This window comes from Triplophysa rosa, linkage group LG6 (assembly GCF_024868665.1).
Source record: "Triplophysa rosa linkage group LG6, Trosa_1v2, whole genome shotgun sequence".
Lineage (NCBI taxonomy): Eukaryota > Metazoa > Chordata > Actinopteri > Cypriniformes > Nemacheilidae > Triplophysa > Triplophysa rosa.
The window spans coordinates 11,856,782-11,884,597 of record NC_079895.1 but is presented as its reverse complement, the minus strand read 5'-3'; the positions used below and the strand labels follow the sequence as shown (position 1 = coordinate 11,884,597).

Here is a 27,816-nt window from a genome sequence, read left to right as displayed (position 1 = left end):
CTAAAGTGAATCTGTACCTGCGCTTTCTACTTCTCACCTCCAATCAGCATGGTGCAGATAGAGAAGATCTTCTCAGAGTCAGTATTAGCTGAGACATTGCCAAAACCCACACTGGTCAGACTGCTCAAAGCAAAGTAAAGCGACGTCACGTATGAACTTCGAATTGAGGGTCCGCCTCCCAGTACCGCTCCAGTTTGTCCTGCGCTTTCAGTGCTCACAGGCGCCACCCCTGTTGTGTTCCATTTACTCGAGTTCCACACAGAGTCATGTCCCATCACGTCGGAGCCGTTCCATTGGCTTGTATTGACCACCAATCCATCTAATATGGTGGGTCGCAGCGAATCAGGAATGAGGGATGCAAGGGGGGAGAGGAAGTAAGGGGTGCCTAGACGTTTACCCAGCTCGTGTAGCCAACCTATAAAAGAAGTAAAAATGTATGAGGGGACACCAAAAATTTTGGAAATTATGTATTTTGGACACTATAAATCTTTATAATCCTTGTAGTTTTGCAAATGATTCAATAATTAGATTTTCCATTGCACTGTTATATTAACTCCCAAAGGGACAATTCACACAAAAATGAAAATTCTGTCATCATTTATTCACCCTCATGTCATTCCAAACCTGTATGACTTTCTTTCTTCTGCAGAACACAAAAGAAGATATTTTGAAGAACATTGGTATAACCAAACAACATTATCCCCCATATGGACACAAAACATTTCTCAAAATATCTTCTTTTTTGTTCCACAGAAGAATCATATACATCATATTCATATACAATCATGTTGGATTAACAAAAGATGACAGAATTTCCAATTTAGGGTGAAATATCCCTTTTAGGAATGTCTTCTATCCAAACACATCGAAAGTCACTGTTTACTGTCTATGTTTACTGTCAATGGTTCCACTGTCTGGTCACAACCACACTGTACTTAAATACAGTTGTCACTCCTCTTGTGAATCTCTAATCCCAAACAGCTTGTCTGAAGTGTACTGCTAGAAAAATAGTTATGTGTCTTGACTTATTAACAAATTTGTCCACAGTAGTAACTTCCATCAGCCCTGCGGTGTAGAGGCAACCCACAGAGAGAGGGTACTGTTTAAAAGCAGCAACTTAAAAACATAGTGCCGCAGCTATTTACTAAAAATTGCAAGACGTTACATGTCTTCAGTCACTAATATTTTGTCAAAGCTTCACCTTTGACATAGATTATACCATCTACACATTGCAGTTTTAGACTCCTGTATTCTGTTCAAACATGAAATGATCATTTAGATGATTCACTCCCACATCTAAATATAGTTGCAACCAGAGATGGGGGACTCGAGTCACATGACTTGACTCGAGTCGCAAATTTAAGGACTTGTTGTCACGAATGAGGTGTGGAAGAGAGAACCCAAGCGCAGGCAGGCAGTGAAGGGGTTAAACAAGATATATTTATTTATAACAGAACAAGACAAAACAAAAACCCACGATGGGGGAAAATCAACTAAGGATATATATATACACAAAACAAAAAGACTTCCCACGAGGGGGCAAAATGAAAACAAGACAAAGAACTAAACTCAAGGACACGACCAAACGTCTTAAATAATATCAGGCACAAAACTCACAACACACGAACAGACAAGGACCAGGAACACGGGTGAGCACAGGAACACGACACCATCCAACATAACGTAACACCGTACAATCCACGAGCACAAGACAAAGAAACAAGAGGGTATTTATGGGAAACACAAACGAGGGATAACGACACTGGGCAGGTGTGAGACATTAAACACTCAGGGAAAGATAACGAGGAAACGAGAGGAATGGGGCCAATGACAAGACACTGGAGAGAACGTATATTATAGTCAAACGGACAATCATACGTTTCTCTCCACACATAACCAAAGACTTTGTCATGGCTCTGCAACAGGACCAAGAAAAACTTGACTAAGGAAGCAGAGCCATGACACTTGTGACTCGCTTGACTAAATAAAGAAAATGACTCGAATTGACTTGGACTTGTGATCCTGTGACTCGTGACTTGACTTGACTTGAACTTCATGACTTGGCAAGACTTTACTTTATAACAACTGTAATTAATTCTTTTAAATATACATTGCAACATTGGTAAACAAAACACAAGACACGGAGCGGAACCAATGATCTGAGTCTGCGCAAGTGCACTTTTCATGACGCTGCACGAGCACAGAAATACAGCACGCCAAATACAGAGAGCACATGAATCTCCCAAGAGGTTTTCTTTTCGATATAAACACTTCGACACTGACAATATTGACTAAGAAGATTTTCTGTATGCATTTACAAAGGCAGGACATCGACACTTCAAAAAGGTATGTAAGCTGTTAACTGTTATTCAACTAAAATCTGAGAATGTGGAAACAGCATTGGTTTTTATATTATTTGTCTCTAAATTTATATTAAGTCTGTCATTAAATTAAAGTAATTATGAATTATTAATCGCGTGTTTGTAATTCGCGACGTCAAACTTAAAATTCGATGGCGTTAGCCTCTCAAAAGTGCTTTATTGTGTCACTCTTGACACACGGAAAATAATAAGGAATTGTACAACAGTGACCACTGAGTTAAATGAATGCTTTTGTGACTCACTCATTAAAACAGTCATTTGCTAGCACCTGCTAGTGTCATAATTAAAATAATCATTTCATACTTTATATTCAATGTGTTGTATTTAAAATATTATTATTTTAAATGTATAATTAGGTTCATTTCTGAGGAAAAAATTAGTTGTGGTAAATAAAATATGATTTTATTCTGTTTGGTATTGTGACTTGACTCGATTTCACTTGATCTTTAGCAGGACTCGACTTGACTTGCTTTGAGGTTAGCAGCTGACTCGACTTGACTTGCTTGGTTTGTTTGCACTGTGACTTGAGACTTTCTTGAGACTTGATGGTAGGCACTTGAGACTTACTTGAGACTTGAACATGTGTGACTTGCCCCCATCTCTGGTTACAACTCCTAAAACTTTACACTGTGTACATGGCCGCTGTCCAAGGTGCTTAAGTCACTTTCAGAACTGAACAGATACAGAGCAGCTATCCTTGTCCATGGTGCTGAAACGTCAATATGTTGAATATCAGTTGAACAGTAGCAGAATCTACTGCAGCCGTATCTACTTTTTTGAGACTTTTGTTCCCAGTGGGACTGTTCTTTTTCTCACTCTTCCTATCTCTCAAACACCTTTTCCCTGCTTATTTCTCTGTATGCTTCTAGCTTGAAGGTGGTGCAGGTACTATGGGTGGAATTTGAAATATTTTTAGTGAGAACCAGGAAAACTGTCAGGAGACAGAAAGAGAGAGTATGCAAGGATGGAAAAGTGTCAGAAGAAAGACTGAGGGAAAAGTATGACAGAAAATATCTTGCTAGCAGTTATCAGAGCAGGTCTGAAGTGCAATCACACATACTAAAAACCACCTTCACTAAACACTAAAGCACAAACTTGCACAAACTTACACAAACATTCAGACAGTGTCACAAGCCTTTACGAAGAAATATTGGGCAAAATTCCAGCTGTATTCCGTAACCAGTTTACATTTTCACAATCCAATCAATTTTTTTTCTGCTGCTGTCGGAACCACGTGCCGTTTTATTGGGCAGGACAAAAAAGACAAAAAAAGTATTATTTGACATTTACAATGACATCCATGAGCCCCTTTACCTTCAGGCTTGATGTGCAGACTATACACAGAGGAGGACCAGAGAAAGGTTCACTTGTTCATTTTGATGATCTTACACATGTTTCATTAGATAATGCAATATGTTTATTTTCAATATAAGGGTCACATTATTCATTAAGGTCACAAAAGAGAACTAATGAGTCCATTTACTGTGACACAATGATAACATACAGTGGATGATGGAGGCAAAGACAGAGCTTGGGGCAGAGAGCAATCTCAAGCGGTAGGTGAAGGACACTTTAAACATAGTCTAAGCTGGGGTGGGGGTGGATATAGACGTGACATACAAGCAGAAACCCCTGTGAAAACGTCTCGGTTACGTTTGTAACCTCGGTTCCCTGATGGAGGGAACGAGACGTTGTGTCGAACCGACAGATGGGGTTCGTCCTTGAGAACCAATCACTTCCGACTTCTTAGAAAAGGCCAATGAAAATTGGCGAATGAAATTTGCATGCCGGACTCCGCCCCCGGATATCCGGGTATAAAAGGGAGACGGCGTGCCTCATTCATTCACCTTAGTTCTGAGGAGCCTGAGACCTCTCACGACTGCTGCAGTGGACAGCACGTGTTGTGGCAAGAGGACACAACGTCTCGTTCCCTCCATCAGGGAACCGAGGTTACAAACGTAACCGAGACGTTCCCTTTCTGTCGGTCTCTCGACGTTGTGTCGAACCGACAGATGGGGTTCCAATGGAAAACGCCATAACACTGTGCCCTGTCACAATCTCAACGAAGCGACGGTGACTGGCCTGGGCGTGTCAGCCGTGACGCTACCGCGAAATTGTAACCTACCAGTGGGTAGGTAGGGGGTCCCAGAGCTTTCTTGAAAGGTGGGAAGGCCCCTACCTTCGGCCTCACAGGCGGCGGCCTTGTTTCTCTAACAGCGAGAAGCCGCCCGGAACCGTAAGGCCACTGGGTAAGCGCTACTTCCTCAAGCGGGGGATGCGCTACAGAGACCACTTCCTACCACAGGGAGGAGACTAGTGGAGATACCAACATGGTCTCACCGATGGGGGAGAACTCATGGGAAGAAAGTGCGGACTGAAGGAGTTAACCGCGAGGTGGAGGTCCACCTAAGGAGGTCATGGGTTACCAAGGTGGGAACCAGCATGAGGATACATCAGACGGAACCGCCCTACTGGGGGGTTGCAACGTCTGGTAGCACTAGGTCCGGTTAGAGCTATGTTGCGAATAACTCCGGAGATACCCGGCCTAAGGGGCAGGGCTGCTCTGCCCAGCCCGCCCGCAGGAGGTGCTTGCTAGTGATGGATGGAGTGCCTGTTCTTCACCCAGTGGGGGAAGAAGGGAGGCTAGTTAGTACGCTGACCCCCTTAGGAGAAAGGGGGGAAGGTACTGTCATAGGCATACACCCTACCGGCCGCCAGTCTTGCCTGATGCCTGCAAGACTCGAGCCGATACCGGTTTTACGCGGAGGCTGTAGGACCTCGCGAAGGTGATGGGTGTAGCCCAACCCGCAGCTCTGCAGATGTCTGCCAGAGAGGCGCCTCGAGCCAGTGCCCACGAGGAGGCTGTACTCCGTGTGGAGAGAGCTCTCACCCAGTGGGCGTAGGCGATCTTAGGACAGGTACGCCATAGTGACGGCGTCCATGATCCAGTGCGCCAATCTCTGTTTGAGACAGCCCTCCCTGCTGATCTCCAAAACAGACAAAGAGCTGCTCAGAGCTTCTGCGGCTCTGCGTGCGGTCCAAGCAGAGGCGCAATGCGCGTACTGGACACAACACGGATGGGGTTGGGTCTTCCTCCCCGGTGGGGAGCGCCTGTAAGTTCACCACCTGGTGTCTCGGGGGAGTGGTGGGAACTTTGGGCACGTAGCCGGGCCGGGGTCTCAGGATAGCGTGAGAATAACCGGGCCCGAGTTCTAGGCAATCTGTGGACACGGAGAATGCTTGTAGGTCCGCTACCCTCTTGAGCGTCCTCCCGAGAGCCGTCTTCATCGTGAAGTGAGAAAGAGCGGCATCTCCGAGGGGCTCCAGGACCGCATCAAGGTCGTAAGAGGGTACGGAGCGTGGGTGAGGTGGTAGCCTTCCCGCGCCCCTTAGGAACCAAATGATCAGGTTGTGCTGTCCTAGAGACTACCAGCAACTGGGTCGTGATGAGCGGCAACAGCGGCTACATACACGTTCAGTGTGGAAGGGGAGAGATTATTCTCGAGTCTCTGGAAGGACCGCACCCACTTGATCAAGCAACTCCGCGGGTCTTCTCTTCGAGAAGAGCACCAGGATGAGAAGAGGCACCACTAGGCGTATCGTCACCTAGTGGCCAGGGCCCTAGCCTGAGTAGTGGTCTTAACCGCCGCAGGGGTTAGGCCACTCAGGATCTCCTCGTTCCGTCCAGGGGCCAGACATGGAGGTTCCAGAGGTCTAGCCCGTGATGCCATAACGTGCCCTTCCCCTGGGAAAGCAGGTCCTTCGTCAGGGGAATCGGCCAGGGGGGAGCTGTCGTCAAGAGCATTAGCTCCGAGAACCAAGTCCGGTTGGGCCAGTATGGCGCAACTAGTACACTTGATGCTCCTCTTCCCTGACCTTGCACAGGGTCTGTGCAGTGAGGCTCACTGGGGGAAGACGTACTTCCGCTTGTCCCACGGCCAGCTGTGCGCTAGAGCCTCCGTGCCGAGGCAGGGAGTACCTTAGCGGCAATGGGTGGTGTCCAGGGAGGCGAAGGGGTCTACCTGAGCCCGCCCTGACTGTCCCCAATGAGCTGGCTACGCGGGGGTGGAGTCGCCACTCTCCGCGAGGCGTCAACTGACGAGAGAGCACATCGGCTGTCTGGTTCAGGTCACCTGGGATATGTGTGGCCCTGCGGACTCCACAGGAGGAGGCGTCGGGCGAGTCGTGTTAGCTGCCATAAGCGAACGCCACCCTGGCGGTTAAAAACGCTACGGCAGTTGTGCAGTCCGACCGGACCAGCACGTGCTTGTTCTGCACGAGAGGTTGTAACCCCTTCAGTGCGGGTAGCACATCCAACAACTCTAGGCAATTGATATGCCTGCGCAGGCGGGGGCCCGTCCATCGCCCTGACACTGCGTGCCCGTTGCACACGGCACCCCAACCCTGCAGGGAGGCGTCTGTCGACCCTGACGCGTCTCGCCTGCCCGAGAGGGACCCCCGTCCGTAGAAAAGGTCATTGAAGACCAAGGGGTTAGGGTGCGTCGGCAGAAAAGCGTAATCACCATCCGCCTGCTGCCGGTGTGCCACGCTCTCCAGGGAACTCGACTCTGTAGCCAGTGTTGGAGCGGTCTCATGTGCATCAACCTGAGGGGTATCACCACCGTCGAGGATGCCATGTGCCCAGGAGCCTCTTCCCGCTGACTGCTTGAAATATTCCAGGCAGTTCAACACTGACTGAGCGCAGTCGCGCTGTAATGGAGACAGAGTTGAGTTCCATACCAAAAAAGAGGATGCTCTGCACAGAGGAGAGCTTGCTCTTTTTCGGTTGACCTGTGGTCCCAATCGATCTAGGTGCCGAAGCACTAGGTCCCTGTGTGTACATAACAGATCTCACGAGTGTGTCAAATGAGCCAGTCGTCGAGATAGTTTAGTACCCGCACACCTCTCTCCCTGAGGGGAGTGAGGGCGGCTTCCACGATCTTCGTGAAGACTCGTGGGGACAGGGACAGACCGAAGGGGAGGACTCTGTACTAATATGCCTGACCCTCGAAAGCGAACCGTAGGAACGGGCGATGACGAGGGAGAATTGAGACATGAGAGTAAGCGTCCTTCAGGTCGATTGCCATGAATCCATCTTGACATCTGATAGATGCCAGGATGCGCTTCTGCGTGAGCATCCTGAACGGCAGCTTGAGTAGGTGCCTGTTCAGGGTACGCAGATCTAGCGACCCCCGCTCTTTTGGGGACGATGAAGTACGGGCTGTAAAACCCGTTGAACATCTCGGCTAGAGGGACGAGCACGATCGCTTCCTCACCAGAGGGGTGGCGACCTCGGCCCGAAGCACGGGGCATCCTTGCCTCTGCTGAGGTTAAGAGGATGCCCCGAAACTTGGGCGGGCGTCCGGGGAGTTGGATCGCGTAGCCGAGACGGACCGTATCCCGTAGTCACCGTGACGGTTTGGGAAGCTCTTGTCAGGCTCCCAGGGACCGACAGGGAGGCTAGGGGTACGTTCTGCTTCATCGACCTCCCGGGGGTGGTTCGATGGCTGGCAGTGCGGATCCCTCGCCGTGGGGGGGACCCCCGGAGAGGAGATCGGCTCTGCAGTTTTACCTGCCTGGCGATGATGTAGCACAACGCACCATCGAATGAGAGTGCTTAGGCTGATGATTATCCTCGACATTGGGTCTTGCCGCAACGTCGAGTTGCCGAACACCGTCGTGTAGAGGGTGAGAGCGGCTGTGATAATACCCAGACGATGATGTGGCACAAAGCACCGTCGATTGAGAGTGCTTAGGCTGCTGATTATCCTCGACATTGGGTCTCGCCGTGACGCAACGTCGAGTTGCCGAACACCGTCGTGTAGAGGGTGAGAGCGGCTGTGATAAACGCCCAGAGAGGGAGAAAACTTTTAGAAAGGTATTCTCGAACTCCCTGGGGTCTTCCCATGAGGGCCGCATTGGCTTTCGCCGCGGCTGCTGATGGGGTGGTGGTCTCCTCTTCGATGTCTCGAAGAGGACCAGGGCTGCTGGGAAGCAGACGGTGCACGGGATCTCGGCGGCCAGAGGGCGGTCGAGTCGCGGCTGGGGAGGACATACGTGATATCCTCTGTCTGCTCCCTAACTGTCGAACTCGACAGTATCACCAAACAGCCCCCCCTTGCGAGATGGGTGCATCGAGAAAGCGGACTTTCTCGGCGTTACTCATCTGTGCAAGGTTCAGCCAGAGGTGTCTCTCCTGGACCACAAGTGTGGACATCGCCCGACCCAGGGCCCGCGCGGTCACCTTGGTCGCCCGTAGAGCGAGGTCGGTGACGGCGCGGAGTTCCTGCATAAGCGCTGGGTCGGTCTTACCCTCGTGGAGCTCTCTCCGCGCATTGGCCTGCAGGAAGGCCATAGCGTGGAGAGAGGGGACAGCTTGGCCCGCAGCAGAGTAAGCTCTCGACACCTCAGATGCCGAAAAGCCTACGTGCTTTGGACGGGAGTCTAGGTCGAGCCCCTGGGGGACATCGACGTATCCTCTAGCTGCCCCACCATCGAGGGAAGAAAGGGTGATGGAACTAGTTGACGTGTACGCGCCGAAGGGGGCGTTCCAGGTCGTACTAGGTTCCTCATGCACTTCCGGGGGAACACGGCACTGGGGGCGAGTGCGGCTTGGAGCCGCTCTCAAGCCCGATGTACCGTGTATCCAGCCGCGAGCGTTGGGAGAGGCAGTGCGGTGCACCGCAACCCAATGCCGGCGGCCCGGGAAAGCATGGCTGACATTTCGACATCCGCTTCTTCCTGATCTCGACCCCCCGAGGGAGGGAGCTTCAAGGAATCGTCGGAGTCTGATGCCAGTAAGTCACCCTCCGATGCTGCAACAGACATCTCATCATCACGTACCGTGTCCGATACGTGATTGAGGAACAAGACGGTAGGACCGTCTCATGGGGAACGGTCAGACGAGCAAGACGAGGTGCGAACGGTCCGCGAGCCAGTGGCTGACGGATTAGCGCTCACAGTAATCCTCATATCACCCTCGCTGCTCGCCGTAGCGGGCGGCAGGGCCGTAGTCCTGCCGTCACGGAACGGGGAGCAAACAAGGTGGTGGCTGAGTCCCGTGGGAACACAGCCACCCGTGACGCAACGTCTGAATCGTCAACCGCCCGCAGTGCGGGCAGGACGTATCCACAACATCTGCCCCAGCGTACTGGAAGCAGACATCGTGTCCGTCCCCCTCCTCGATGAGTGTGTTGCACCCATGAGAACAGCGGGACATGCCACGCTGGAGAAATTTGCTCTTTTAGAGAAAAAACTCGAACACTTCTGGAACCGCCGAGACGCCCAGGGGAAGTCGCTGCAGGAAGGGACAGTCCGCTGCACCACGTCGTAGAGCCGGCAGTCTTGTAGCGAAGTCTGTTGATCACGAGCGAAGGCTCCGAAGAACAAAAGGTGAATGAATGAGGCACGCCGTCTCCCTTTTATACCCGGATATCCGGGGGCGGAGTCCGGCATGCAAATTTCATTCGCCAATTTTCATTGGCCTTTTCTAAGAAGTCGGAAGTGATTGGTTCTCAAGGACGAACCCCATCTGTCGGTTCGACACAACGTCGAGAGACCGACAGAAAGGGAATCAGGTTTTGAAATAATAGGTGAGGGACATTGATGTTACCAAGATCTCTGTAATATCTGTAATGGAAAACATGACAAAGAAGGCAAGAGAAACTCAAGATGATGACCTGAATTAGAAATACAGCATAAATAGCAATTAAACGATTAACTATTTATTGTACCTCACAATAGTCTTTTCAATTAGTAAAAGGTCAACTTTCTACAATAACTTAGGGAGTTTTCACACATGTGGATCGATTGCTTTGTTTTCCGAAACCGGGGGTTAACGCGCTACAATATTCCCTCACGCGCGAGGCCGGTGACGTGAATGATAATGAGAATCAGCTGCGCATTGCACCGGTCTCGCATCTCTCGCGGCGGAGCACGGGAAGCATAAAAGGAGGAGCGACAGCAGTGAAGGACGAGAGAGAACCAGGCCTGGATTTTATGTTATGTTTTATTATGTTTGTGTGGCCAGCAGTCGACCGTGAGGGAGCTGTCGGCACTTTACTTTCGTTTTGTTGTTTGTTTAGTTTATTAAAAGTTTGGTTTAACGTTCGCTGGTTCCCACCTCCTTCCTTACTTTGAACATTGTTACAGGGAGCCATTAGCAAAACAATCCCTTTTGTGTCATGCAACTTTACGTAATTACCCATCATACATTGTGATACAGTCTGGTTCGTTGGTCCGTTGGGTCGGATGGCTTTCACATCTAGCGAACCGCTCCAGAGTTCGTTTGGAATCGGGCCGAGACCACCTTGTTCAGGCGGTCTCGGAGTGATTGTTTTGGGGCGAATCCTACGATTGCCGTGTTCACATATGCCTAAACGAACCGAACCAAGAGAGAAAATGCACCAGGTTCCGAAATAAACCCTTATGTGTGATCCCATAGGATTTTGACAGGCTTGTGGCACTGGTGACGTCACAAACTAATTAGCATATTTGTGACGTCATATCGTTGTGTTAGTACTTTTTTACGTCAAAAACTAATTAGCATATTTGTGACATCATCACGCCGTGTTAGTGTTAGCACAAAAACGCTTTTTAAGTAAAAAAAAACCGCTCGCAGCGTTTTGTTACAAAAAGCAGACGACCACCATGACAGCCAACACCACGCCATGGCGCACGCGGCCACGCTCCACTCGCATGGAAAGCCAGGAGGGTCAAAAACGCGCGAATTTTAACACGGCAACAACGCGTTGAAAACGTGTTCTCAACGTGTTGTTGTCGTGTTAAAATTCGCGCATTTTTGACCCTCCTGGCTTTCCATACACTCACACCAAACAAGTCAGGAAGGAGAGAAGACGCGTAAGCGCTGTTTATCCACTAGTTATTCGATCACAGATACTGTCATTAGCACGGATGGATAAAAAAAGTGATGCCAAATATACTTGGGTGGCCATAAATATACCTGGGCGGACCGCTATTAGTTTTGACTGATTTATAAACGATAGCCCAGATATTCTTCTTTTTTTTGTTTGGGCTACTAGTGGAAACTCAAAAATTCACAAGGTTTGCTGGGAGGAAGGCCATTAAAAAGAATAAGGTTCCTACGAGGAAGGCGAGAACAGTAAAGTGAGCGATAAATACTAAAAAAACAGAAAGAGAGTGCGGGAGAATGTGAAGAAGGGACAAGGAAACCAATCAAGAGTATAATCAGCTAGAGGTGCCCTCAGAAAATATATTGAATTATTGATAGACTTTCATTATTTAAACAGCAGAACTTCAGTGCATTACCATCCTTTTATTTCCTGTGTCCCCTCTGAACTAAATACACACCAATATTCAAATTTACTTACAATATTTATTTGAATTTATCACTAAATTTGCTGACAAAAGGCAGATAACATGAAAAGAGCAGATCTATAACAAGTTCTTGTAAATCTGGTAGATCTTTAATATTCTACAGTTTTAAAATTAAACTCATAAAAATGTGAGGCTTGTTAAACTGGATATGCCTCATATTTTTATTGTTAAAATATTCTATCTGATGTGCAGAATGCACATTTTCGCACTAGAACTAGCAAACCACGATATGTTAAGACAGACGCACACCGTTAAATATTTAATGGCCGGGCAAAGCAAAACTTTGCAAGAGAGATTTGTTGGCACGCCAGCAGAGAATGGATATCTGTGCTTCATCCTTGCTCCCATATGGATGCAATTTAGACCATTGGCCTGTATCCAGTGCAAAAAAAGATGGTTGGTTAGGGCTTCGATATGCCCGAGGTTACTGCTGATTGTTGATTGTTACTGCAGTGTTGGGGAAGTTACTCTGAAAAAGTAATGAATTACTAGTTACTAATTACATATTCAATAGTGTAATTAGATTACTGCACAAATTACTCTCTCCAAAAAGTATTTAATTACTTATTACTCATTACTTTCTATATCAACCTTGATTACTTAAGAAGTGATTCAAGGATAGACATGAAACGGCTCTTTTAATTCATTCAAATAAATTACAGTATATAAAACTACATAAAGTAGTACAAGTATTACAAATGTGAGAATTGTACATTAAAGCACAGATTTTAAAGATTGACTTTGAATTTTGATATCAATTTCACTATTGCACACACACATATTACACAAAGTATTTAGTTTAATTACATCAGAAGTAACTGTAATTAAATTACAGAAAATATTTGCATAATCCCTTACTTTACTTTTTCAAGGGAAAAGTAATTTAATTACAGTAGCTAATTACTTAGTAACTAGTTACACCCAACACTGCTGCTGATGCCGTTTAAGTGGCCAATCAGAATCACTTCTATTAAATATAACAGATGGTGTTGGCCTGTGGACATTCAAAAAAACCTACTAAAGTCCTATTCGCACAGGATTAGTATTATCTGGGGACCTCTGGTCATTTGTAATAATCGCAGAGATTGTCTGTGATTTTAATCCCGTGCGAAAGGGCCATGTCTGTAATTTGTCAAGTAAAAATTCCCCCACAAATTACCTACCATATTTTGATGAACACCGAGGTCCTGTGATAATATTAGTCCAGTGCGAATCGGCATCTCTGCGATTTGAAATTTTGAACAAGATTTGGCGGGATCGTATCTCATTTTTTCAAGGTTTCTGTGCGCTTTTTCAGTCATCTATCGCAAAGAATGGAAGCTGCGTTGGAGTGTTTTCACAGTATTTTGGGTGCTGGGTTATGTCGCTACATACCAGACAACAATAATATTGGCAGAGAGAAAATATTCACTGTAAAAAAACATGACAGGATCAGAAGAGCGAAACAAAAAAGAAGGAATATATGGAGATGGATGACATGCATGGCAGCATGCGGTAAGGAACATTCTTCTGTTTACATACAACTACACCTACAACGACAAGACTTTCAAGTAGTGTTGGTAACGCGTTAACGCATGCGATTAATTATTTCAAATTAACGCGTGAAAAATATTTAACGCAATTAACGCAGCATCCGTTTGTTTTGACATCCTTTGTCTAGCGTTACATTATGTAATCACGCTCTTATTCGCACAATTTGAAACAGTTGCTGTGACATGTTCAATGAAGATAGACAGCTTCTAAACTGTGGGATGCGGCAAACGCAACGCAAGGTCCAGCCTGGTGTGTACAGTAACGGGCTAAAGGCTGCGTCGGTGAATCTCTGTCAGACAGCGCATCCGTGTTAAGATCTCTTTCGTGCCATGTTAAGAAAGAGGGAAGCGCCTTCACGTAATTTCCGGGAGATAAGTCAGTAAATTCGAGTAAAATCACAGAGTTCACTTATCCAGTGCGAATGCGCAACAAGATCACAGACAATCTCTGCAATTATTACAAATGACCAGAGGTCCCCAGATAATACTAATCCCGTGCGAATAGGGCTTTAGATTCCAAATAAACGGTATTATTAGGCTTGTGCAATGTAACAAAGGATGTGTAATCTACAACTTTGTGGGTGTAACGCTGGTGATGTACTCAAAATAATCCACACACATGCAAATAGCACCTTGCAATTGTTATCAAACAGTCGGGATTGGAATACATTCAGAATTCTTCAATTCGATCAAATACACTGAATCAATTCGATCAGTTAGCTTTACCCCTGATGTACCAGATATTTGTGCAGTCTGTAGCATATCAATGTCCTCATACAACCTTCTCTACCTCATGCTTTGTTTTTCTCTTACACGTGATGGTCAGAACATGAGAGTAAGAAAGCAAGGTTTATTTCAAGTCGAATTGATACTGTAATTCACCTGTTCGTGTTATCATAAATAACCCTAAAACAGGAAAGTTTGTTCAGGCGAGACGCAGGCTTCTCTCCAGGAGCTGAATTGAATGCGAGACACAAATGTCTTAAATGGGTGACTGCCTCGTCAGACTCAGTTCTTTGGGGGTGTGCTGTTCGCACAGCCAGAGAGATTGTTCTGCTCCTTTGACAAAACACATTATCTGGATTATTTCTGTTCATGCGTCTATCTGATCTGTAAAGCCATTTGGAGAAGTATTTAAAAAAATATGCAAAATGATGTGTATATGTAGCGCTCTGTAAAGGTGACTGCTGGTCATTTACGATTTAATAAGTATATCAGAGGACATACATCTTTGATAATTACCTCTGCACACGAGGCACTGTGGAAAAACTCTTCCACACTTATAAACAACAGAAATAAATAAGGTAAATAAGTATGCTGTGTGCGGTTTTGATTAATATAACAAGGCTAGAGGTTAAACTGTAGGCCAGCAATCTTTATGCTAATTTAGTATCTGGCACACAGAAATAGAGGATGGATGATTATAGCGGATAAAAAACTATTTGAGAGAGAGTGTGACATCTTAATTACACTAATGATTTCAAAGTCTAGAGACAATTCATATTTTTAGAAATGTATACAATTTTGGAAGAATACTATGGAATATGAATAACTTTGTAGACGCTACCTACCAATGTCCCAGGAACCAGGGCTGTTTTCAATCTCGCTGCGTCCAATGATGTACCAGACACAGGCCATCCAATGAGCAAGCAGGGCGAACATGGACATAAGCAGCGTGAGCACCACCGCGCTGTACTGCGAGTAACGCTCCAGCTTTTGCAGCAAGCGCAGAAGCCTCAACAATCTAACCGTCTTCAGCAGATGAACCCCAAAGTACTAAACACACAGATCAAATGCATAGAGACTAAAAAAGACTAGATACAATAACTTAAGATAATAACTAAAAGGTGGCACGCAAAAACATACGTACCACACTGACATTAAAGGCATACAGTAGGTCGAAAGGTAGCGCTGCGATCAGGTCCACAAAGAGCCAGGTGGTAACGTAATGCACGCAGATAGAGCGCGCATCATACACCACCTGGCCTGACGTGCTCACGAATGTGGTGCGAAAGTTTAGCACGATATCTGGCATGGAGAAAATCAAATCAACAGTTAGTATCTCAGAATGTCAGTCGATTTGTGAGAGAAAACAACATTGTTGTAACTCAACTTATGCATAGATCTTTAATAAAACAGTTGAAAACAGCTTTTAGTGCAGGAACATTTTTGCTCCTAAATGTTTTGACGATACAAACTGTTCATTTCGCATTATACATCTGTGTGCAATGAGCAGAAACAGATTCTGCCATTAAACACTAACTGCTAATGTTAAGTGAGGACAACAACGCTGCAATAATAAACTCAATGCTTTTCCACACACAGTGAAGCTCTGTGGCATTTTAATATAAAGTTAATAGCTGGTAATCATTTTTATCTAATGGATTTTAATAGGAATATGTTCTTGATTTTAAGCATGGGTCCTCAAACATCTGCATTGACTGAACTGTCCTTCAGAATTAATTCAGATTTACTCTCATTGTGTTTTTGAGTAATGCCAGTGATTTTGATTCCAGCTCTGAACAACTGGGAGGTATTTGGCCTTATACAGAGCTGCCTCTGTGACAAAAGGCCGTCTAGCATTGGAATGCAAACACAAATCTGGCTCTCCATACTGATAACAGCACACTTCACCATCTTAAAGGTATAGTCCGCCCAAAAATGAAAATTCTGTCACGAATTACTAATCCTCAAGTTGTTCCAAACCTGTATACTTTTCTTTGTTTAGTTGCACACAAAGAAAGATATTTGGAAAAATGTTAGCAACTGAGATTTCTGCTGCACCATTGACTACCATAGTATAAACAAATATTGCATATTTTTTGTTCTGGGGCACCATTGACTATCATAGTACAAATTTGTTTGTATATTTTTTGTTCTGTTAAACACAAAAGAAGATATTTTGAAGACTTTAGGAAAACAAACAGTTCTGGGGCACCTTTGACTACCATTTTTTGACTACCCCAGAAATCTAAGTCGCTAACATTCTTTTAAATATTCAACAGCACAAAAAAATGTATACAGGTTTGGAACTGCAGTTCTTGAAGTTGAGGAATTCATGACAGAATTTTCATTTGGGTGGAGTATCCCTTTAAACTAAAGAAATCTGGCAGCAACAGGGTTGTGTACTTTATTTCAACACATGGCTTATGGCACATAAGCCACCTGCGTAACATAACTGAGATCGCATGTTTGTAGCTTGTTCACACAACCATATAACAGAGACCTGGCACAATAGAATACACTGTTGAATATCACCTTTATATACACCATTGTTTTTGGCTAAACTAAGTCAATCTTGACTGTGGAAATACTTACCTAACATGAAAAGAATTTCCACCAGGATGTCGCTCACGCTCGGTGGACTTCTAGGCGTCGACGCCTCATCCCGCCCGCCAACGACGGTAAAACAGACGTTGTAGGGAACGGTAACTGCTACATAAAAGGTGGCTAAGAGAATCAGCCAATCCCAGCCTGCTTTGAAGGTGCCGTAATGAAGAAGAATGAAGCGGCTCTTCTGTATGGCTGCCACTTTGTACTCTGGGATTGGCGGCTTTTCACCAAACATGTTCTAAATGACAGCAAATTTTAGAGACATTAGCTGAATATGTACAGGTTTATTTGAAACATTCATAAATAGTGTGATGCATGCAAGCCAGTCACGATCATAGAGCTCAATGAATTCTCCTAAGAAGAAATCCATGCCTTATTGGCGTGAATACAGGACATTATTTATCTACATTAATTAGACTTACAAGGTCACTTTTTACATCTATTAGTAAAAATGTGACCTATTTGATACTATTCTCAGGTTCTATACAAATGCTGTAAATAAAACTTGAAGAGTCTGAGATTACACAATGCTCTGTACTTCTGTATTATGACCAGGCAGGAATTCAGTCAGCCTGGAAGAGACAAACATACGGTTTCAGTGTGAAGATGTGTTAGCTTGTCTCTTACATTGTTGATCTTGAGTTTGCTTTTGTCTTGTTTCTGCAGATGTCCAGACAGCTGGTATAGCACAGCTCTACTGCGTCGCCGGTTAGCATTGAAGCCTGGCGGCCGTGTGACCTTGTGCATCTTCAACCCTGTCTCTTCGTCTAAAAAGTGAACAGCCATATATAATTGAACAATAACAACATTTTAGAAGTGAAATTATTTTATATATTTAGTGTTTGTATATTAAAGAGTTGGCATTTTATATTATTTTTATATTGTATATTTTTTATTACATGGCTAATCTGTTTTACAAATCTTTTGTCTTAAATCTTAATTCTTTTCATTTAAAGGAGCAATGTGGAGTTTTAGAAGCTTGAGGTTGTGAATTGCAACCAACAGCTCACTCCACCCCTCCTTTTCTAAGCATTACGGAGGCTTACACAGAACTTAGATGTCGTCACGTTTTTTCTTCTTTGCCGAAGAAGATGACGTATTTACGAAATGCTCTGTAGAGCAGTTTGTACGTTTATGGCTACTGTAGAAACAACATGACGAATTCCTTGCGGTGTATGTTCCCACCAAACGTGATTTGCGCGAATGAATCGCGCTATTCACGCGTAGTTGGACGCTTAAACATTTTGAGTTTACTCGCTTCATTCGCGTCATTCGCGCGTGAAATTCACAACAGACGCAAGCTCAAAAAAATAAAATGGCGGCCGAAAAACCCGTTGGAGCATAGTTTTGTATAAATGTAAGCTTCATTTTCACTTTCAACAACTTCTGATTGCATTTGTAGCGAGAAATTAGTATTGTAGTTTTTAAATATGTGATTAGTTATTGCAAAGACGCTCTCTGTTTATAATTCAAATAGACTTCAGTTGCGCTGCTTATCTGTTTCTCTGGGCTGCCTTTGTGCACAGATGCTACACTTCACTACTAGAGCAAGCTCCTGATTGGTTAACGCGGCGCGAATTTCCGCCAAAATTCAGATTTTTCAACTCGCGCGAATCACGCGTCAAACGCCCAAAATGCTCAATTCGCGCTAATCGCGTCCTTCGCGCCACCTCATTCACGCGAATCGCGCTGCAAGGAGGTTTATCGCGTCTTTGCATTGACTTAACATGTAAATCACTCGCACTTAACGCTTCATTCACGTCTGGTGGGAACACAGTAAGGTAATAAAAACATAACACTTCATTATGTAAGGTCACCTATGAAGACATAGTTATGTATATTATATTGCATTTCTGTCAATAGATCGTCCTAAATATTACCCACGGCACCTTTAAAAATGAATTCTTTTCATATCCTCAAACCATTTATTTTAAAAGCACATTTAGTCAGAATAATTATGAATGTAACTGCATTCTTTTCAACTTATCTCCCTGATTTGCTTTAAATGACTTGATGTTATTGATCAAATGTACCTTTGCCAATATATTGCACATCCCACAGCCAAGTGAAATCATTGGCTCAAGCTCAGGACACTTTTTAATGGGGGGTTCACATTTCTGTGCCAAGCTTTCCCTCTCTCTCTTTTTCTGTGCCCTGCGTGTGTCTTTTTATTTCTCTCGCTCTCTCTCTCTCTGGGGAGGAGAGGTGGCAGGATTACTGTAAAAGCACCACATGCTGGCCTGCACTGACACATCCAAATACATGACTCAGTAGCCCAAAAAGAGAGAGAATGAGACATATAGGACAGGATGAGGATGATAAATATGACCTTGAAGGAACCATGAGTTTAAGGTGTGCATGTTTGCCACATTTTTGAAAATGTCCTCACAAATATAGTAAGAACAATATAAGAGGTAAAAAAATATCATTAATCGACCAAATATTGTTTTACTTTAAATCTGGTATAGACAACAGCTTTGTGTGAGAGTTTGGTTTGGGGGTGGGGCATAGAAAATGTAGAAAATGTGTGTGTGTGTGTGTGTGTGGGAAGGGTAAACCCTACGGTATGGGGACAAAATGTCCCCACAAAGATGGCAATATCCAAAATCCTTGTCCTTGTGGGGACATTTTTTGGTCCCCATGAGGAAACAAGCTTATAAATCATACAGAATTAACTTTTTTGAAAATCTAAAAGAGCAGGCAGTTTTGTGTCATTGTTAGGTTTAGGGGGTGGGTTAGGGGTAGGGAATATGATATACAGTTTGTACAGTATATTCAATTCAATTCAATTTTATCTATATAGCGCTTTTCACAATGTGCATTGTTCCAAACAGCTTTACAGGAGCAAATAAGAAAAACACAGAAAGGTAAAACACAGCACAGTGCATGGTGTTTATAGACCAAGCAAGATCATTATAATAAATAAATAAATGCAGTCTCCCGGTGAGCAAGCCAACACTGCACTGCTCTGCTGTGGCGAGGAACCCAAACTCCAATGCTGAATAATGGAGAAAAAAAAACCTCGGGAGAAACCAGGCTCAGCCGGGAGGGCCAGATCTCCTCTGACGTGTCATAGCTGCAATCAGTGACCCCAACCAAAGCCACCGAGCAACGTCCACGAAGAACAGGGAGAGCCCACGAGCCGCGACCCAGGAAGCCCCACCCGCCGAAACCGTGCAGGTCCAACCCGGTCCCATTCCGCGATCAACAACAGACAACAGAGGAACAACCAGGGAAAAGTAGTAATGGCATAATTAACTTTATTCCTCTGTTGTCCGACATCGACCACAAAACAAGACCAACCAGACCAGACCCACACAGTCCCAACAAATGAAACGCCCCGAACCACAACCAACAAGCCCCCCCCCACTCCCCACAAACACTCACCCAGCTACCTCCAATCAAAGTCACTGAGTGCAGCCATAACTTCAAACTGCTGTCGTGTGATGTAAGTTTAGCATTAAATACCAAGTATTGTAAATTTAGCATTAAAATATTATTTTAGTATAAAAACCATTGCGTCTATGGAATGTCCCCATAAAACATGGAAACCCAACATTGTGTGCGTGCGTGCGTGCGTGCGTGCGTGTGTGTGTGTGCGTGTGTAAGGAAATAGGTAATCATAGGTAATTAGGTAATCAACAGGCTTGAAGGGCATAGGGCAGAGAGGATAATTCTCTCTTTGCTTTGTCTCTGTACCTTTGCTGTACAGTATTATTACTCATGACACTTCTTTGTTTTTCTCTCTTTTTATCATTACTGTCTTTGTTCTGTACACAGCATTACATCTGTCTCAGGTTTGGGGATCTTATGTTGTATGTGACTTACTTCACATTTGTTCTTTCCTCTCTTTACCCAACTTAATCTCAAACTGGACACGGATAGGCAGATCATTCTTAAACTCAACAAAGAACTCAAAGTACAGGTCTCTGCAGAACACAGAAGGGACGATTCTCAATTACTTTGCGTTTCCAAATGGGATAGGTGTTTTTCAACCATTCAATGGGAGGTAGGAATTGGGAATCACCCACTTGAAATTGCAAATCAATTAAACAGATTGAAAAATGCCTACCCTGGTTTGAAAACGCAGAAAATCCCCTTTTGCTACAAAGACCCCAATCTCAATAACTCTATTCTTGTCAAGAACAAATTTTTACTTTGTATCACCCAAGCAAGACATATTCCTGGATCGACATCTTTTTTAGGCTTGGAACAACATCCCCATCAACCAATCAGATTGTAAGGACTGGGTTGGCAGAAATTATCATTCTTATCATCCAACCAATTCTGTTTGATTTTAGAGGTGGAGATTAGAGTTTGCGTCATTATTGGAAGCAGACAAATGTGGTTGATCAAGAAACATGATGGGAAAATCATGGGTAGCAACCCTCACCTCTTTCTGGGCTCTGTTCTTCATCTTGAACTTTCTTGTTGTCAGTTATGTCCTTGTGTGATACTAGAAAGAGCACCACCTCCCCCTTCTCATTCTTAATGGGCACGATATCCAGAAGACACCAGAACTGAGTACCTGCGAACATGAGCATATGAAACTGAACATAAAATGCAGTATAGATCTATAAATGGCTTGATGATTAAGACTTTTCTTGAAATGTGAGAAAACAACTTTGCAGTTCTAGTAAATTGCAAAGGCAGCACCAAGATCAAGACATTTCAAGATCACTTCCTTTGTAACCTTCTTTATTTTCCTGTCTGGCAGGAGACACCTCATTACATTCTAGCAGTTGGATTACAGGTCTGATATTCATATGCACACACAACAGTTGTGTGTGACGGATGTCTGAAATAAGGAGGCAATGTTTTCTTTCCCAATGTAAATTTATGGTAATTAATGTCTACATGAATGTCTAATAAGCATGTGGAACACTGTTTACCTCAAACTCGGGGCTATCAACACACAACTAACAGTCTACCCGTGTTTTTAAACTTAAAAATAACTTCAATAATATAGCAATTCTGTTACCTGAGTGTTGTTTAGCTATCGATTGTCACAATCTTCACACACCATTAGTCAACAAATGCTTTGTAAACACCTATGGTTCGAGGAAGACCACAAGCATTTAAACTGAGCTGTAGCACTTACAGTACTAGAAAATGGCTTATTCACAGGTCATCTTGCATTTTCTGATCACTTAGACATTTAGTTTGCAGTTATATTGTTGATTTGACTGCACTGACTCTACTGGATATGAACACAAACTGAACTGAGCCAGACAATGACACTACTGTTCTCTGCAGAGCTGCTTTATAGTGGCTTTATTTGACTTTGTTTTATTTAATATACACAGTGTTTATCTTTGGGTTCCAATAAAGACAACTCAAAAAACTGAGTTGGGAAATGACACATCTTTTTTTTTCCACAGAGCTGCTTTATAGTTTATTTGACTTTGTATTTGAATTGAGAAATTCTGCTCAGGACATGTCAGTATAATATCTAGTGTTCCCACAAACCTGGGTTCCTAAAACTGCTCAAGATTAGACATTACAGGCTTTAATATATTTTTTTACGTTTAAAGATGATATAGACCACATCAGTCTTACTATTCTGTGTGTAAAAGGTCTTAAAATGTTCCCCAACTTGAAATTGATCACATTCAATTAGAACTGGCGTAATACATACTGCTGTGCTTTGAAGTTTGTATCATTTCATTCCCGTTAGTTTCCAATCTGTATTATTTCAAAGCAGTTGTTTTAAAGCAGCTCTGCGGAAACAATCTGTATTTTATAAAGTGCTATATAAAGGTGAGTTGACTTGGTGTTTCAATCAAAACTGTTCAATGTTTAGATTGGGAAACGACCGACATCGAGATGAAAGACTGCTTTCTATGAAAATCATGTTTATATTATATTTCAACCTATTCTATGCTATTGTCTTTTTGCAAATAATGTTGCACTAAGAAAGATAGTTTAAAAAAAGATATTTTATTTAAAGAAATCTTCTAATCGTACCAGTAGTATCTCATTGAATTTGTAAAAAGTGCTTAAAAATATGTTTACTGGCCATATATTCAGACCTTCAGCAGTTTATCTGCCAGAACTGCAGTAATGATGTGATAACATACAATCCTGTATGAAAGTCTGCTGATCTTCCACAAGCCAGAGCTCAACCTGCAGGATGCAGAACATGCTAACTTTGTAGACACGTATGTGCGGTTAACTGAGCTGGAGATGTGGATTGTGGAATACTGTATATGAGTGTGTGTACGTGCGTGTGTGTGCATGCGTGTGCGTTTATATGCACACATACATGTCTGCAGGTTCCACAGTGTTCCTCAGCCGCTCAACATTATGCCTCAGCATTAAACCATGCCTCATTAAACCAGGATGGGAAGAAACAGAAGGAAAGATGATTGGATGGAGTCACTAATAATACTAACATTTGTGTGTGTGTGGATATGTTTTTATATCCCGGTGGGGACCTAAACCTGAATGCACACCAATACATGGGGACTCGTGTCACTGTGGGGACCAAAATTGAGGTCCCAATGGGCAAAAAAGCTTATAAATTGTACAGAACAATATTTTTTAAAAATCTAAAAATGCAAAAAGTTTTCTATGATCTTTAGGTTTAGGGGTTGGGTTAGGGGTAAGGGATAAAACATACAGTTTGTACAGTGTGTGTGTGTGCATGTGTGTGCACGTGCGTGTCTCCATCACAAAGCCTGTTCATTAGGCACAGCTTGAGTGCAAGCAAAGTATAAAGAAATCTATCTGAAGTGATTTAAACAAAGAAAGAATACATTCCACTGAACCAGTGGGTTGACACCATACATACTGTAGGTCATATAATAAAATTAAAAATACCATCTAAACAAACCACTTAATGAGACCTAAAAACAGGAACCTGCCAGCCTATGAATAACACATGACAATGGTTAAATAAAATGAATTGATTTGTGACAAGCACAGATGAATGAAAAATGAATTATTAACCAGTTTCCGATTTGACTGCACAAGGAATGCTAAATGGTTATGCTGTTTATTGGGCAAAAGGTTAATTTATTCTTAAATCTCATATCAGAGCTCATTTAACACAGTAAATCAATAACCATTGTATTTCAAAGCAGGTACTACACACAATTTATGATTAAAGCAATCTTAAGAGCTTCAATCGTAATGAAGTAATTCATTACAGCATTAGGTTTCCACTGAATGTACTGTACAACCATAATTGAGCCATTGTGAGGACTGACACGCATGCACACGGCTGTCCCGCTTGAGCTTTGTTCACAAGCCAATACACTGGATATGTGCTTCTCATCTTACAATCATTCAAATGTCAAGCACGTCAAAAAAACGGAAGGCAAACAAATACAACCAGTCCTTTAAACGCAATACTGCCAATTTAGTTATCCAATTATTTCAGCATCCCAAAATGATTTCGTTCAAAATGATTTCCAATCTTGGTATATTGTACGAGATGTTTTAATTGGTTGTGTCCAAGCAATTTACTGCTTTTTCAAGTCTGTATTTGACAGGTCGTTGAGTTCTTTATATTACATAAACTGTGGATTGACCATGACTCAATACAACAGGGCGGCTGGCAACAGAGGGATTTTGCAGCTACAACTATGATCTTCTATTCACTTTGAATTCAGTACAACCTGAACCCAAGAGGTATGTGAGGCGTGTTCTGAAAGCACCGCAAGGTTTAGAAGTTGTTTCATTGTGCGACAGTGCAACAGGAATGTTGTGACTAATGCGCAGAGGCAGGGCAACAGCGCCTGAAATGTTGCATGGGACTGCAGCGGTTTGTTCAGACAATCAACAATCAGATAGGGAAGAACACACAGATTGCCTATTCTCTTTGAATCCTGCGTGTCTAAAATACAAATCAGCCAACACACAGCTCCTGAGTGTCTCTTACAATCGGCCAAATGAATGAATCGGAAAGAATGCTTGTCCTACTGAGCACTCTATGGATTAGGGCATCGGGGGGTAGATCTCCTCGTACGCCTGTTCCACAAACCCTAAATTGAACTGAATCAGGTGACAAATCGGTTGTCACCGCTGCTGGTCTTAGGGAACATTTTGTCCTAAGTGTCTGCCAAATTGCCAGAACCTCTGGTGTTTGATAGGGTTTGACAGAGAGGTCGACTCTGTACGTTCACCATAATCCGCATGGTCTCCTGTTACAAGGATAAAATTGTTCACCTGACCGCAGGTGGGTAAATATGCGGCCGGCTTTAACTATATGACATGCTGTGCTCTTTCTGTGTATGGTATTTATTGTGTAAGTGATAAAGCCATTAGACCTCCATGCTGTTGTTTATACAATGCTATATCATGTTATTTTCAGGAATATCCGTGTCGGAGAGATGAAGGTGCCAGATGTTGAATTAAATCTATTCTCCGGTGCTTCAGATGCATGTTAGAGAACAAGACAGACATTTAAAGTGAATTTGAGTGAATAAATGGGTTTTCTGGAATGTAATGACATTTGTTTGGTTACAAATTGTGAGGTGAAGGCTTAGAAATTGCTGCTAAAAAAGCTGTTATAAATGTGTTTTCTTTTTGAGTTATATTATTACTCACTTGGGTTGCTTTTATATAATTTGTTTATCTTTTACTATCCATAAAAAGTCAAAAACATAACTGATATTCAAATAAGTATGTTCCATTATCCTTTTAATTATTTGTAGATGGTTGATCAAAACATAAGATTTGTATGCTACCCTATACTCACACATACATCTCAGAGACGTCTATCTGATGTCTGCATTTACATCTGCAAGACATTTTTTTTAATGGTTGCTTTTCTGCAACACGTCTTTGAGATGTCTCCTTTCAGGTGTCATACAGACATCTCGTAGATGTCTGTAAGATGTTTATGATTTAGAATGTATGTACTGCCTTTTCTAAGACGTTTATCAGATGTTTTTAGACAGCAGATGTTTTCCAGATCTTGGATCTTTAGCAGATATCTAACAGATGTACATTTGCTATCTGGGTTTATGTAAAAATATTTCCCCTTTGTTTGCATAGTACCTGTCATAATCACCTACTGGAGTTCCCTCCCAGGTCCACTGACTAGAGGGTACTCCCCACATCAACCAGACTGTTGCTATTCTACTGGACTACATTACCCATAAACCATTTCCCAGACTCATTGTCCATCATTACTTTCACCTGTGTCCAGTTAACTGTTGTTTGTATGCTTATTTAAACCCGTTTTTTTTCAGTCATTCATTGCGAAGTCTTGTTTAGTGTCACACTGCAATTCTAAGCATTCGCGCCTTCTGCCTTGCCTTGCCCTGCCCTCTTTTGGATCACTCTGTTTGCCTTTGCCGTGTTTGGACTGACCACCTGTGTTTGGATATATGCCTGTTCTTTGGATTTTGTCTTTGGATTGCCCCTTTAATAAACTGCATTTGGATCCTCATCCGTGTGTCTTCGAGCAGTTCATGGCAATACCAGTGCTTTCACATAAATAAATGGATGTGAAATGTTGATTTGAGTTTAAATGATTCTGAACAGCATTTTAAAGCTATACGAACATTGGAAATCTTAGCTTGAGCACATGAACAACTTTTTATGTAATTTCTTTTACTGTAAAATTGCTCTTTTATTTTTATCCCTCCATCAATCTTCTTCACCACTCTGTGTTAATCAATGTCTTTCTCGCCTGCAGCTACACCTGCTTTATAACTCTGTCCAATTCACTACATCAAATATTCAGTTCTCACTAAATCATGTTAGGAAACACCTTGTTCTGTTCTCCATATCCACAATGTACCTAAAATGATTTTAATAGTTTCAACTCCTCTTTTATAAACCTCTTTCCCTGTCTACATGTCAGTTTTCTGTGAAGGGACCAACGTTAACGCTTGAGCTGCGTCACAATTTGCATATTTCTATTTACTAAAGGGATTGTGAGCAATATTAGCCAAGAAAGCAAGGCTTATCCTACACCATACATAGTTGCATACTGTAGTATTCAGACATACTGTATATATATTTTTTCTTTTATAGCATCTCCTACCTCCTTTTTTGTAGAAGACCAGTTCTGTCTTAAACTCCCGCCTTTCGTCCAGCGCCGCCTGGATCTGTGCCATCAGCTTATCACTGGTCTCAGGTCCATACAGGAAGTGACACGCGCAGCTCTTCTGCATCAGTTCCGCCCGGGCATAGCCGGTGAGCTCACAGAAGCCATCGGAACAGTAAACGATAGGGTAGAGGGACTGGACCTGTGCATTCCCCAGCACAAAGTTACTGTCTGTTTGAGAAAAGAACAAAGAGAGAAAAAAATGTAAATAAAAAAGGGACACAAAGTTCAACACTATATATTCTAAGTATGGCCAGAGATAACTGTTATTGAATACACAGCCCTTTTTTGATTTGTTGCGGTAAATTGCTAGAGATGGAGAATGCTAGTTCTTCCTGGCTCTGTTATCAAATATGCACACACAAAGCTCACGGGGGGCAAGAACAGTTCTGCGAATCCCATACCTTAAGGATACCTTTTAACTCTTATGTTCAACTTTTGATTTGTTACAATAAATTAATATATAGAAATAAAGGTGGAGAAATGCCAGAATAATTCTTATGGAGGGATAAATTTATGTCATGATTCTGCCTCATCATGTCATGTCTTTCTTGGTCTTGCGGCAGGATCATGGCAGAGCCTCATGTTTTGTGTGGAGAGAGGCATGTTATTGTTGGTTCTGACATAACATGCGCTCTCTCCGGTCTCGTCTTCGGCCCTGCCCCTCTCGTTTCCTCATTTAGCTTTCCTTCAGTGTTTCATTCCCGACACCTGTCCCTTGTTAATTATTCTTTGTTAGTCTTCCTATTTAATTCCCTTGTGTTTGCTGTCCTGTGCTTGTACGTTGCACAACTTTGCCTTATTGGATTACCTCCCCTGTCGGATTACCTTGTCGTGTTTCATGCCGTGTTAGTCTTGTTCCTGTCATTTTAGTGTAAGTCTAGTTTTCTTGTTTTCTTCTTTTGTCCCCCTCGTGGGAAGTGTTTGTTTCTAGTTTGTGTTTTGTTATCGTTATCCCCATTCTGGGTCTTTTATTTATTGTCATTAAAGTTTCGTGTTCCGCATCGCTGCCTGCGCTTGGGTTCTTCCTCCATAACCGTGACACATTTATGTATAATTATGTTGTTACTTGAGGTTTCGTATATATAATGCACTATACTGTATATATTTTGCATACTGAACACATAACTAAACAAATAAAAATTCTGAG

General features: G+C 43.2%; 1 protein-coding gene across 1 annotated transcript in view; it reads right to left on the bottom strand.

Annotated features, from left to right (window-relative positions):
* Window positions 1-27,816, bottom strand: part of kcnh3 (potassium voltage-gated channel, subfamily H (eag-related), member 3) — a 130,256-nt gene that overhangs the window by 32,918 nt on the left and 69,522 nt on the right. The window contains exons 2-8 of the mRNA XM_057335785.1: window positions 26,604-26,837; window positions 20,997-21,131; window positions 17,231-17,370; window positions 16,589-16,841; window positions 15,141-15,298; window positions 14,842-15,046; window positions 38-415 (exon numbers count right to left, since the gene is read on the bottom strand). Coding sequence (XP_057191768.1) covers window positions 38-415; window positions 14,842-15,046; window positions 15,141-15,298; window positions 16,589-16,841; window positions 17,231-17,370; window positions 20,997-21,131; window positions 26,604-26,837 — 1,503 coding nt within the window. The remainder of the gene's footprint in view (window positions 1-37; window positions 416-14,841; window positions 15,047-15,140; window positions 15,299-16,588; window positions 16,842-17,230; window positions 17,371-20,996; window positions 21,132-26,603; window positions 26,838-27,816) is intronic.